The sequence below is a fragment of the Hylobates moloch genome, unplaced genomic scaffold (assembly GCF_009828535.3).
Source record: "Hylobates moloch isolate HMO894 unplaced genomic scaffold, HMol_V3 SCAFFOLD_1023, whole genome shotgun sequence".
Classification (NCBI taxonomy): domain Eukaryota; kingdom Metazoa; phylum Chordata; class Mammalia; order Primates; family Hylobatidae; genus Hylobates; species Hylobates moloch.
In genome coordinates this window covers 2,791-14,389 of record NW_026653298.1, presented here as the reverse complement: position 1 = coordinate 14,389, position 11,599 = coordinate 2,791, and the positions used below count along the sequence as shown (strand labels likewise).

The 11,599-nt window shown below is 46.6% G+C and overlaps 1 protein-coding gene across 1 annotated transcript; it reads right to left on the bottom strand.

Moving 5' to 3' along the window:
• Nucleotides 1-271: 271 nt before the first annotated feature.
• On the bottom strand, nucleotides 272-9,972 carry LOC116464567 (keratinocyte proline-rich protein-like). The gene is made up of 6 exons (XM_058435118.1): nucleotides 8,952-9,972; nucleotides 7,296-7,408; nucleotides 3,356-3,439; nucleotides 2,807-2,966; nucleotides 1,813-1,919; nucleotides 272-1,219 (listed from the first exon to the last, which is right to left on the bottom strand). The coding sequence occupies exons 5-6, from the start codon at nucleotides 1,879-1,881 to the stop codon at nucleotides 272-274; spliced, it is 1,017 nt and encodes a 338-aa protein (XP_058291101.1). The 5' UTR covers nucleotides 1,882-1,919; nucleotides 2,807-2,966; nucleotides 3,356-3,439; nucleotides 7,296-7,408; nucleotides 8,952-9,972.
• Nucleotides 9,973-11,599: the final 1,627 nt, after the last annotated feature.

The following is an 11,599-nucleotide window of genomic DNA, read 5'->3' as shown; positions in this document are numbered from 1 at the left end:
ATGGTTTTAGGTCTAACATTTAAGTCTTTAATCCATCTTGAATTAATTTTTGTATAAGGTGTAAGGAAGGGATCCAGTTTCAGCTTTCTACATATGGCTAGCCAGTTTTCCCAGCACCATTTATTAAATAGGGAATCCTTTCCCCATTTCTTGTTTTTGTCAGGTTTGTCAAAGATCAAATAGTTGTAGATATGCGGCATCATTTCTGAGGGCTCTGTTCTGTTCCATTGATCTATATCTCTGTTGTGGTACCAGTACCATGCTGTTTTGGTTACAGGAGCCGGTGGCCGCGACCTCGGGTCTGCAGTGGCGCACTCTGCACCTTAGGAAGGCCCGGACGCACAGGACAGGGAGCGGGCAGGAGGCAGGGGCGGCCACAGCAGACCGGGCAGGGGACGGGGGAGACTGCGGGGGACCCGGCAGGGGATGGGGGCGGCCGCTTCGGTCGGGGCAGGGGTCGGGGGCGGCCGCGGGGGTCGGGGTCGGCCGCGGGGGTTGGGGCAGGGGACGGGGGAGGCCGCTGGGGACCCGGCAGGTGATGGGGGGGGCAGGGGACGGGGGAGGCCGCTGGGGACCCGGCAGGTGATGGGGGAGGCCGCGGGGAAGCCGTCAGGGAACGGGGGCGGCCGCGGCGGTTGGGGCAGGGGTCGGGGTCGGGGTCGGCCGCGGGGTCGGGGCAGGGGTCGGGGGCGGCTGCGGCGGAGGCGGGAGGGGCCGGGGCGGTGCCAGCCCGCACCTCTGGAAGACGTTCCACAGGAAGCTCTGGTCGGGCAGCGCCCCGCCCGGGGCCACGGCGGTAGGAGTAGGCGGCCAAGGGCCGAGGCGCCTGCGGCAACGGGAGACCTCTCAGGGCGGCTCCGCTTCCGCCTCTGTCGGGGACGGGGCCTGGCGTTACCGCCACTTCCGGGGCCGCAGGAAATGCGCGTTGTCCGGGATCTTCCCGCGCAGACCAGCTGCGGGCGGGGCCGGGAAGGCGCTTGGAGAAAATGTCCCGCGCAGTGACCCGGGACAGGCAGTGATGGAGCAGGGATTTAGTTTGCCTTTTAGTTCGTGTATAAAAAAGTTTTGACGTGAATATGATTCCCGCTAACAGTCGGAAACTCTGGGCGGGGCGCGGTAGCTCACACCTGCGGTCCCTGCGCTTTGGGAGGTGGAGGCGGGCGGAGCTCTTGAGCCCAGCAGTTGGGACCAGCCTGGGCAGCGTGGCTAGACCCCATCCCTACAAAAATTACAAAAAGTAGTCGGGCGTGGTGGCGGGCTCCTGTGGTCCCATCTACTCCGTGGGCTGAGGCGGGAGGATCGCCTGAGCCTGGGAGCTGGAGGCTGCAGGGAGCCGAGATCACAGCAACTCCAGCCCGGTGGACAGCGAGACTCTGCAAAAAAAAAAAAGCAGGCCGGGTGCGGTGGCTCACGCCTGTAATCCCAGCACTTTGGGAGGCAAGAGGCGGGAGGATCACGAGGTCAGGAGATCGAGACCATCCTGGCCAACATGGTGAAACTCTGTTTCTGCTAAAAATACAAAAAAATAGCTGGGTGTGGTGGTGGGCGCCTGTAATCCCAGCTACTTGGGAGGCTGAGGCACAAGAATCGCCTGAACCCAGGAGATAAAGGTTGCAGTGAGCTGAGATTGTGCCACTGCACTCCAGCCTGGGCAACAGAGCGAGACTCTGTCTCAAAAAAAAAAAAAAAAAAAAAGCAAGTCTTTCAGCTCACAAAAATGGCTAAGTGAAAAAACAGTTTGCTGTAGAGGGTTACATCCTGCTGAGCTCCAGGGACCCAGCATAGATGTGGATAATTCCTTGTCCCCTTTACCATGGACGCGTCGATCTGAGCCAGGAGACGGGGGTTGTTCTGTTCCACTGCTTCCAGGCACTGCAGCATGGCCGTGACGTGAGCGTCACTTAGCAGGAAGGCAGCATCTGGGGAGAGAAAAGCTGCCACAGTGATAGAGCCCAACAGGGAGCCTTGAGAGAAGCTTGAGGAAGGAGAAAGGGAGGGGTAAGGATGAATGAGGAGGAGGGTGAAGGGAGATCAGAAACAAAGTAGAGGAGAGGCTGAAGAACGCGAGGTGCAGCAAAGTGGCCGGGACAAGAGGCTTCAACGTCAGAAAAATCCAGATTTGAATCCTGGCTCTGAGTGACTTTGGCCAAGTCGCCTAACCACCTGGAGCCCTGTGGATTGGAAACAGTAGCACCAATGCCCAACTCTCAGGGCTGCTGTGAAGATACTGGACAGCAGTGACGGGCATGCAGGAAACTCCTGGTAAATGGTGGCTATTCTTACGGCTTGTGTGTGTGGCCGTAGGGGACGACCTTAACGTAAAGTTGGATTGTGTCTTACTTGGGAGGTGAGAGGTAAGTCTGGATATATGTTTCTGAGTAGAATCCCTATGGCATCAAGTGAAAAACAGGAGGCCCTGCCAGGCACAGTGGTCACATCTGTAATCCCAGCACTTTGGGAGGCCGAAGCGGGCAGATCACCTGAGGTTGGGAGTTCGAGACCTGCCTGACCAACATGAAGAAACCCCATCTCTACTAAAAATACAAAATTAGCTGGACGTGGTGGCGCATGCCGGTAATCCCAGCTACTGGGGAGGCTGAGGCAGGAGAATCGCTTGAACCCAGGAGGCGGAGGTTGCAGTGAGCCGAGATCACGCCATTGCACTCCAGCCTGGGTGACAAGAGCGAAAGTCCATCTCAAAAAAAAAAAAAAGAAAAATAGGAGGCCCTGGTAGTAGAGGGACAGGATAGTGAGGTGGGTGACAACGAGCAAGCACAGACAACAACCCTAAGTGGCCTCCACCTACCTGTGTAGAATTTTCTGATATACTGTCTATCCCCGAGCAGGGGCCGGAGCTGGGCTGAGAGGCAGTGGCACTGCAAGCTGTGCTGCAGCCACAGCTCGGCAACAGCAGGTTCACTCACACCATCAGCACTGCTCTGGCCGTTCTCGTGCAAGCTGATGAACTGGGAAGCAAAGGGGTATGAGTCAAAATACACGTCCTGGTAGATACGGCAAGATTGAGGCCTAATGACCTGAGAACTAAATTGAGACAGGTAAGGGAAATGCTTTGAAAGGCTTCACCCTGGGTCCCATGTATGCAGGCGTTTTTGAAAATAACAAAACTTTTTTCCCTTCCCCAGAGGAGAAAAAGTGGCCTGGACCAATGGGTTTCCATGTTTTTTTTTTTTAAGCAAATAAAGTCGGTCCCTACAGGGATAATTAATTTCCTTTCCTCAGCTGATAGGCAACTTGACATATTCCCTCCTCAGAGCCTAGAAGATTCTTCTGACAGAGCTTCAAACAGTGAAGAGCCACAGCTCTGCCAGCACAGCCGCTCTGCTCTCACTCTTACCTTCTCCACGTGAAGGGCTGCATGGGGACTGAGCCACCGGATGTCTTTCACGAACTGCCAGTAATCAGTCTGGCGGCGGCACGCCTGCGAAGGGAACACACACAATGAGCAAGTCACGACCATTCTGGACCAGATCTAGTTCTAGGGTTGGCATTCAGAGACAGGAAAAGGACCACAACCTTCCCTTGCCTCATCAAAGGTTCTTAGCAGCAATCAAAGGAATACACACAGAGGCCAGGGGTGGTGGCTCACACCTGTAAACCCAGCACTTCAGGAGGACTGCTTGAGTCCAGGTAGACTGGCCCATCTCTACAAACAATTTAAAGCTTACCCCGAGTGGTGGGACATGCCTTGGTCCCAGCTACTCAGGAGGCTGAGGTGGGAGAATCACTTGAGCCTGGGAGGTCAAAGCTGCAGTGAGCCATGATTGTGCCACTGCACTCCTGCCCGGGCAACAGAGTGAGACCCTGACTCAGAAAAAAAAAAAATAGGAATACTACACTTGACATGTTTACCCTTTTAAAGAATAATTGTTAAAGATGATTTTAATCATTCTTTTGAACAGGTAATATATGCATATGATATACAAGGTTTACAGTAAAAATAATGTTTTCTTTTTCTTTTTCTTTTTTTGAGACAGAGTCACTGTGTCGCCCAGGCTGGAGTGCAGTGGCGTGATCTCAGCTCACTGCAACCTCCACCTCCCAGGTTGCAGCGATTCTCATGCCTCAGCCTCTGGAACAGCTAGAACTACAGGCACACGACACCACGCCTGGCTAATCTTTGTATTTTTAGTAGAGACGAGGTTTTACCATGTTGGCCAGGCTGGTCTCAAACTCTGAGCCTCAAGTGATCTGCCCGCCTTGGGTCATTTGTGTTGGGATTACAGGCATGAGCCACCGTACCCGGCTGAAAATAATGTTTTCTACTCCTTTCTCTCTACCGTTCTGTTTTCTAAAAAATAATTCTTAAAACCGGTAAAGAGCTATTTGTTAAAAGCCAGAGCTGGATGTCTTTAGCCCCTACTGCAAAAGCAAAATCAAATACGGAAACATCTACTTTTCCACGCCACCCAGGTCAGGAAAGAGCTGTGGAGGCAAAGAAATGCCCAGACCGGATGAAATGGTCTCGCACTGGGACAGGCCTCAACATGCAAAATGTCTGTACCATAACAACCCAATTGTTGTTTTTCGATAACCTTTTCTGAGACTACTGGGTAGGGATTAAAACTAAAATCTAAATAATTAAAAATATATAGAGCTAGCACAAGTATCAAGAGACAGACAAGGCCAGGCACGATGGTTCACGCCTGTAAGCCCAGCACTTTGGGAGGCCGAGGCGGGCGGATCACTTGAGCCCAGAGTTTGAGACCAGCCTGGGCAACATAGTGAAACCTCATCTCTACTAAAAATCCCAAAAGTTGGCCAGGTGTGGTGGCACTTGTCTGCAGTCCCAGCTACTTGGGAGGCTGAGGTGGGAGGACCCACCAGAGCCCAGGAGGCAGAGGTTGCAGTGAGCCGAGACCGTGCTACTACACTCCAGCCTGGATGACAGAGAGAGATCCTGTCTTAAAAAACAAACAAAAAAAGAGACAAAGACCAATCAATGGAACAAAATAAATAGCCTGAAAAAGACCTTAAGATATATCAGAACTTAATACATGATCTAAAACCACCTCAACAGTCAGAGGTGCTTCTTTCTAAAAAGTCTTTCTTCTCGCCTCTACGCTGGGAGGGTAGAAGTGAGAACCGGAAATGTCACATGTGCAGGCTCTTTTGACAATAAACATCATGAAGACCTTTAGTATTCTGGTGGTAGTGTGGCAGGGATTCTGGTATCTGGTTGAGTGGATTTTAAGTGGCCAGCCAGGGTTGGGCAGCCGTGGGATATCAACTCCAGCATGTCTCTTGATTATGTCATTTTTAAGTGAAAAGCATGTAAAATTGTGGCCCGGTTACCTTGTTACCAATTCTTTTTTTTAATTTTACTTAAAGTTCTGAGACACGTGCTGAACGTGGAAGTTTCTTACGTAGCTATACACGTGCCACGGTGGTTTGCGGCACCTAATTTCTTTTGTTTTCTATAGGAAGTTAGTGAAGTATGAAAAATTAAAATTTCATATTTATCTATGAAATATTCAATCCTCTAACATTCCATGTCTTCAACTGATGTACTGATAAACATGAAACAATATATAAACAAGTGTTTAACAGATTCCCTAGTCTTACCTCCAATCTTTCAGAGATTCAAGTTCAAAATTGCCCTGGCTAACCCAATTAACATGTAAGTCTAATGTAAATCATGGGTTCTTATTTGAGAAGGTCCCCTTTCACAAAAGGTATTATCAAGTGATTCCCAAAAGATGATGGTTAAAACTGCAATTCCAGCCATTCCATTTTTTGTTTTTTATTTTTATTTTTTTGAGACAGAGTCTCACTGTCACCCAGGCTGGGGTGCAGTGGCACCATCTTGACTCACTGCAACCTCCGCCTCCCAGGTTTAAGCAATTCTCCTGCCTCAGCCTCCCAAATAGCTGGAACTACAGGCATGCACCACCACGTCCAGCTAATTTTTGTACTTTTAGTAGAGATGGGGTTTCACCATGTTGGCCAGGCTGGTCTCGAACTCCTGGCCTCAGGTGATCCACACGCAGCGGCCTCCCAAACTGCAGGGATTGCTGGCATGCGCCACCACATCGGGCTAATTTTTGCATTTTCAGTAGAGATGGGGTTTTGCCACGTAACTCCTGACCTCAGGTGATCCGCCTGCTTTAGCCCCCCAAAGTGCTGGGAATACAGGCATGAGTCACTGTGCCCAGCCACTGCATTTTTTAAAAACCTCATTCCAGGTTTTGTTTGCTGAATTATCTTCCACGAAAGATAAAGAAATAATACTAGAAACTGAATAAGGAAACTTCACACCTCATCAACTTCATCTACTTTGTCCTTACAGAGAACAGAATGCCATAACAACAGATCATAATTTTTCTTTTCTTTCTTTTTCAGAGACAGGGGTCTCACTATGTTGCCCAGGTTGGCCCTGAATCCTGGGCTCATGTGATCCTCCTGCCTCAGCCTCGTAAGTAGCTGGGACCACCGGCACATGCCACTGTACCCAGCTCACAGGCCATAATTTTTGGTTTTTATTATTCAATTTAGTATAAAAATAATTTCAGCTTAACAAGTGTTCATGAAGAATTCTTCCTTTCTAGTTTGATTTTTCCACAAATAACATACATCGTGATTCAGTGTTCTAGTAAGAGCCATCCAGACTGAGTAATAAATTGAGCTTTCAGAATTCCCAATTTTGAATAATTCCCACTGAGATGTTAAGAGTTCTACCAGGGCTGGGCAGAGGGGTGCATGCCCGTAATTCCAGCACTTTAGGAAGCTGAGGTGGGAGGATCACTTGAGGCCAGGAATTGAGACCAGCCTGGACAACATCGTGAGATCCTGTCTCTATTAAAAAAAAAAAAAAATTAGCAGGGCATGGTGGCATGTATCTGTGGTCCCAGCTACTCAGGAGGCTGATGTGGGAGGATCGCTTGAGCCCAGGGCGGGCCGAGGCTCCAGTGAGCAGTGATGGCGCCACTGCACTCCAGCCTCAGCAATAGATCGAGAAGCCTTGTCTCAACAGGGGGAAAAAAAAAGAGAGTTCTACTAAAGTGATCAGCTTTTGCAATTTTATTCCATAAAGAGGTAAAGAAGCAGAGTGATGTTTTTTAAAAAGCTTATATTGGTTAAATTCATCAGTAAGAATTCATCTAATAAACAAGCTATTACTGGATACATCCATGTGGATGTTCAGATAGACATCCCAAATATCTGTCTTGAAAATGACCAGATAACTAAAACAATCACTGCAAATCCATTCTTCACACCACTTAATGCAGGAAGTGTTTTTAATGCAAAATAACACATCATTATATTTGAGCACTTACTTTCTGCTTAGCTGGTTAGGTCTCTTGAGAACTGCTACTGGTTTCCTCTGCCCTTCATTTTGTCTCAGAAGATTTGCCTTCCTTTTTAACACTGGAAAATATTGTTCCATATTCTATCAGAAGGCAAGAAACTATGTTAATCAAATTACATTTTTCTATATACTCTATACAATAAACATTTCTGATGCAGAATCAACAAGGATTGACAACTGCTTGAATGTGTAGATAAGGGAGACAGAGAAACAACTTGAAACTGTACAGTCTACATGACTGAAAAGATGAAAACCCCACATTATATTTAAAATATGTGAGGTACTCGGGGGACCCACAGGTGATGGAGAATCGTGGCTCCGGAACTCAAGAGAAGAATCAGAGAGCCAGAGATATTTAAAATATGTGAGGTGCTCAGGGGACCCACAGGTGATGGGGAATTGCAGCTCTGGAACTCAAGTTAAGAATCAGAGAGCCAGAGATATAAATCAGGGAATAATTTATATAAACATGATTTTTGATACTAATAGATTTTAAAAAGCCAAGTTCCAAAACAAATGCATGCCAAAAAAAAAGAAAAAGTGGGGAACTTATGACAGCAACGACGCTGGAGTAGACATGGTTAGAGGCGAAAAGTATCATAAAAAACAAAAGCACATGAAACATCCTCTTTTTCTTCCTCCACATGTATAAATTAAATCCATCATTAAAGCCTAATTCAGATATCCATATTGTCCATAAAGACTTCTCTAAAGTTCTTGACAAATATGCACCTTATCTTATACTTTATCTGGATTCTTCTATTAAGTATATGAGAAGTACTTCATAAATATCCATTGACTAAATCACATTAAAAAGTCTTAATTTGGCCAGGCACCGTGGCTTACGCCTTTAATCCCCACACTTTGGGAGGCTGAGGCGGATGGATCACGAGGTCAGGAGTTCGAGACCAGCCTGGCCAGCATGGTGAAACCCCGTCTCTACTAAAAATACAAAAATTAGCCAGGCATGGTGGCACACACCTGTAGTCCCAGCTACTAGGGAGGCTGAGGCAGAGAAGTGCTTGAAACCAGGAGGCGGAGGTTGCAGTGAGCCAAGATTGCACCACTGCACTCCAGCCTGGGCGACAGAGCGAGACTTTGTCTCGAAAAACAAAAACAAACAAAAAACTCTTAATTTTCCGCCAGGCACGGTGGCTTACACCTGTAATACCAGCACTTTGGGAGGCCAAGGTGGGCAGATCACTTGAGGTCAGGAGTTCGAGACCAGCCTGGCCAACACGAAAATTAGCTGGGAGTGGTGGCACACACCTGTAATCCCAGCTACTCGGGAGGCTGAGGCAGAAGAACTGCTTGAACCTGGGAGGTGGACATTGCAGTGAGCCAACATCGCATCACTGCACTCCAGCTTAGGTAACAGAGCAAGACTCTATCTATACATAAAAAACAAAAACAAACAAACAAAAAACTTACTTATATTTGAGAATGTGGAAATTTAGGTATTCTTTATGAATGGCAATGATTTTTATTTAGATATTAAATTTTTTACATCAGTCCCAAAGTACTACATAAAAACAAATAAAATTCTCTCTTAAGCTTATTCACAGAAATGTCAGTACAAATAAAGGAAAAGGATATCTAATCCAGGATTAAACCATCATCCTACCTTGTCACTTAGAGGTGGACGATTCATAGGACTAATTCCTTTTCGAATTCCAGTTGTTTTCCTAGCTGCAAGGCCAGTGATAACCCCATTAGGACGTCTCTTTCCAGGCATTACTCTTCCTCTACGATTCAGACTAGTCTTACCAAAACCTATAGGGGGGCAAAAAGAGAAGAAAATGTCAATTTAACAATTCAATTGGGAGGGTCACAGGATATTCTATTTCCCAAGGAAGGGGGAACTTAGGAACATTTATTATGTTATTATTTATGTTTTTTAAATTACATAAAATACTTCATTTTGAAAAGGCAACCTGCTGCACTGGGAAGGGTTCTGTGGCTACACCGGGCTGTAAATAACTAGAGGATTCTCACATGCTGCCTCTAGCCATGCTATTTTGTCATTAGTTTCTCAACAAGCAGGACAGTCTGTCTAATCTTTACCTGTGCATGATGGTAGATACTAACCCTATGTCGCTACTGAGTACTTGAAGTTAAGTACTAGTCTGAATCGAGGTATTTCAAGGTAAAATATTTCACTGATGATTTTCTATAAATTATATAGTGAAATATTTTAGATATTGGGCTAAATAAAATATATTCATATGTGCTCAATCTTTATTGAACAGTGCCGATCTGGAGTGGAATCACTATCTCATCTCCAATTTACTTATGACAGCACACTGCAATCTGGCTTCATTTTCAGCCCTACTCCATTCAAATTGCTTTTGCTAAAGTTGCCAGTGAGTGCCAATAGACACATTTTAATCTGTGGCATGTGACATTACCAACTTTGGTCTTCCATTATATATCTCACCTATTTAAATACTTTTTTTAGGCTGGGCACAGTGGCTCACACCTGTAATCCCAGCACTCGGGAGGCTGAGGAAGAGGATCCCTTGAGCTCAGGAGTTTAAGACCAGCCTGGGCAACATAGTGAGGCCTTGCCTCTAAAAATTAGTTGGGCGTAGTAGCACATGCCTGTAGTCCCAGCTACTCAGGAGGCTGGGGTGAGAGGATTGCTTGAGCCCAGGAGTTCTAGGCTGTAACAGAGTGAGACCCTGCCTCCAAAAAATAAATAGATTTAAAAATAAATAAATACATAAATAAATAAGTAAATACTTTTTTCTAGTTAAAAAAAAAAAAATAGGGGCCGGGTGCGGTGGCTCACACCTGCAATCCCAGCACTCCGGGAGGCCGAGGCAGGTGGATCACAAAGTCAGGAGATCGAGACCATCCTGGCTAACACGGTGAAATCCCCTGTCTACTAAAAATACAAAAAATTAGCGGGCGTGGTGGCGGGTGCCTGTAGTCCCAGCTACTCGGGAGGCTGAGGCAGGAGAATGGCGTGAACTGGGAGGTGGAACTGGCAGTGAGCCGAGATCGTGCCACTGCACTCCAGCCTGGGCGAAGAGCGAGACTCATCTCAAAAAATAAAAATAAAAATAAAAAATAAATTGGGAGTGCCTCTGAACCTATTCTGGTTCAGGGGCTGCCCGTAAAAAAAAAAAAAAAAAAAAAGGTAAATTAAAAAATAAACATGTTCACTGCAGAATTCCTAGAAACACATAAAGTACAAATAAGAAAATAAACATCACCCATCAGCCTACCACCTAGAGATGACCACTAACATTCTGTCTTTCTAGTCTTTCTTTTACTTGTATACATATATTTTAAAAGTTAACATTTTTGGTTTTAACTATTTTTAAGCAACTCGTGACTATCACCGGTAGTAATTCTCAATTTTATAGTAGTGCCTCAATTTTATAGTAGAAGGTGAACTGAGTCAATGTTTCGGCAACTATACAACTCTACATACTATTTTGTAGCCCTACGTTAATCCTGTACTGCAGGCTGGGCATGGTGGCTCATGCCTATAATCTCAGCACTTTGGGAGACCGAGAAGGATGGATTGCTCGAGCCCAGGAGTTCGAGACCAGCCTAGGCAATATGGCGACACCCCGTCTCTAGAAAAAATACAAAAATTAGCCGGGTGCAGTGGCGCGCACCTGTAGTCCCAGGTAATAGGGAGGCTGAGGCAGGAGGATCACTTGAGCCTGGGAAGCAGAGGTTACAGTGAGCCAAGATCACACTGTACTCCATGCTGGGGTGACAGAGCAAGACCCTGTCTCAAACACACACACACACACACACACCTATATTGTGAAAATATTATCCCATGTTTTTGACATCCTTTTACCGCATTACTTTTTAATATGCCATACTTGATCCAACCAACTTTCATCATTTCAGTTAGTTCTAATAATAAATAATATCACAATAGAACCACGGATATATTTTTAAACACATCCATGATTATTTTCTGAAGATGTAAGTTTCTAGAAGGTGAAATGCTAGGTTAAACAGTAAAGCAAACTCCTTTTTTTTGAGACACAGTCTCACTCTGTCGCCCAGGCTGGAGTGCAATGGTGTGATCTCAGCTCACTGCAACCTCCACCTCCTGGGTTCAAAGAATTCTCCTGCCTCAGCTTCCCGAGTAGCGGGGATTACAGGTGCCTGCCACCACACCCAGTTATATATATATATATATTTTTTGAGATGGAGTCTCGCTTTGTTGCCCAGGCTGGAGTGCAGTGGCGTGATCTCGGCTCACTGCAACCTCCGCCTCCCGGGTTCATGCCATTCTCCTGC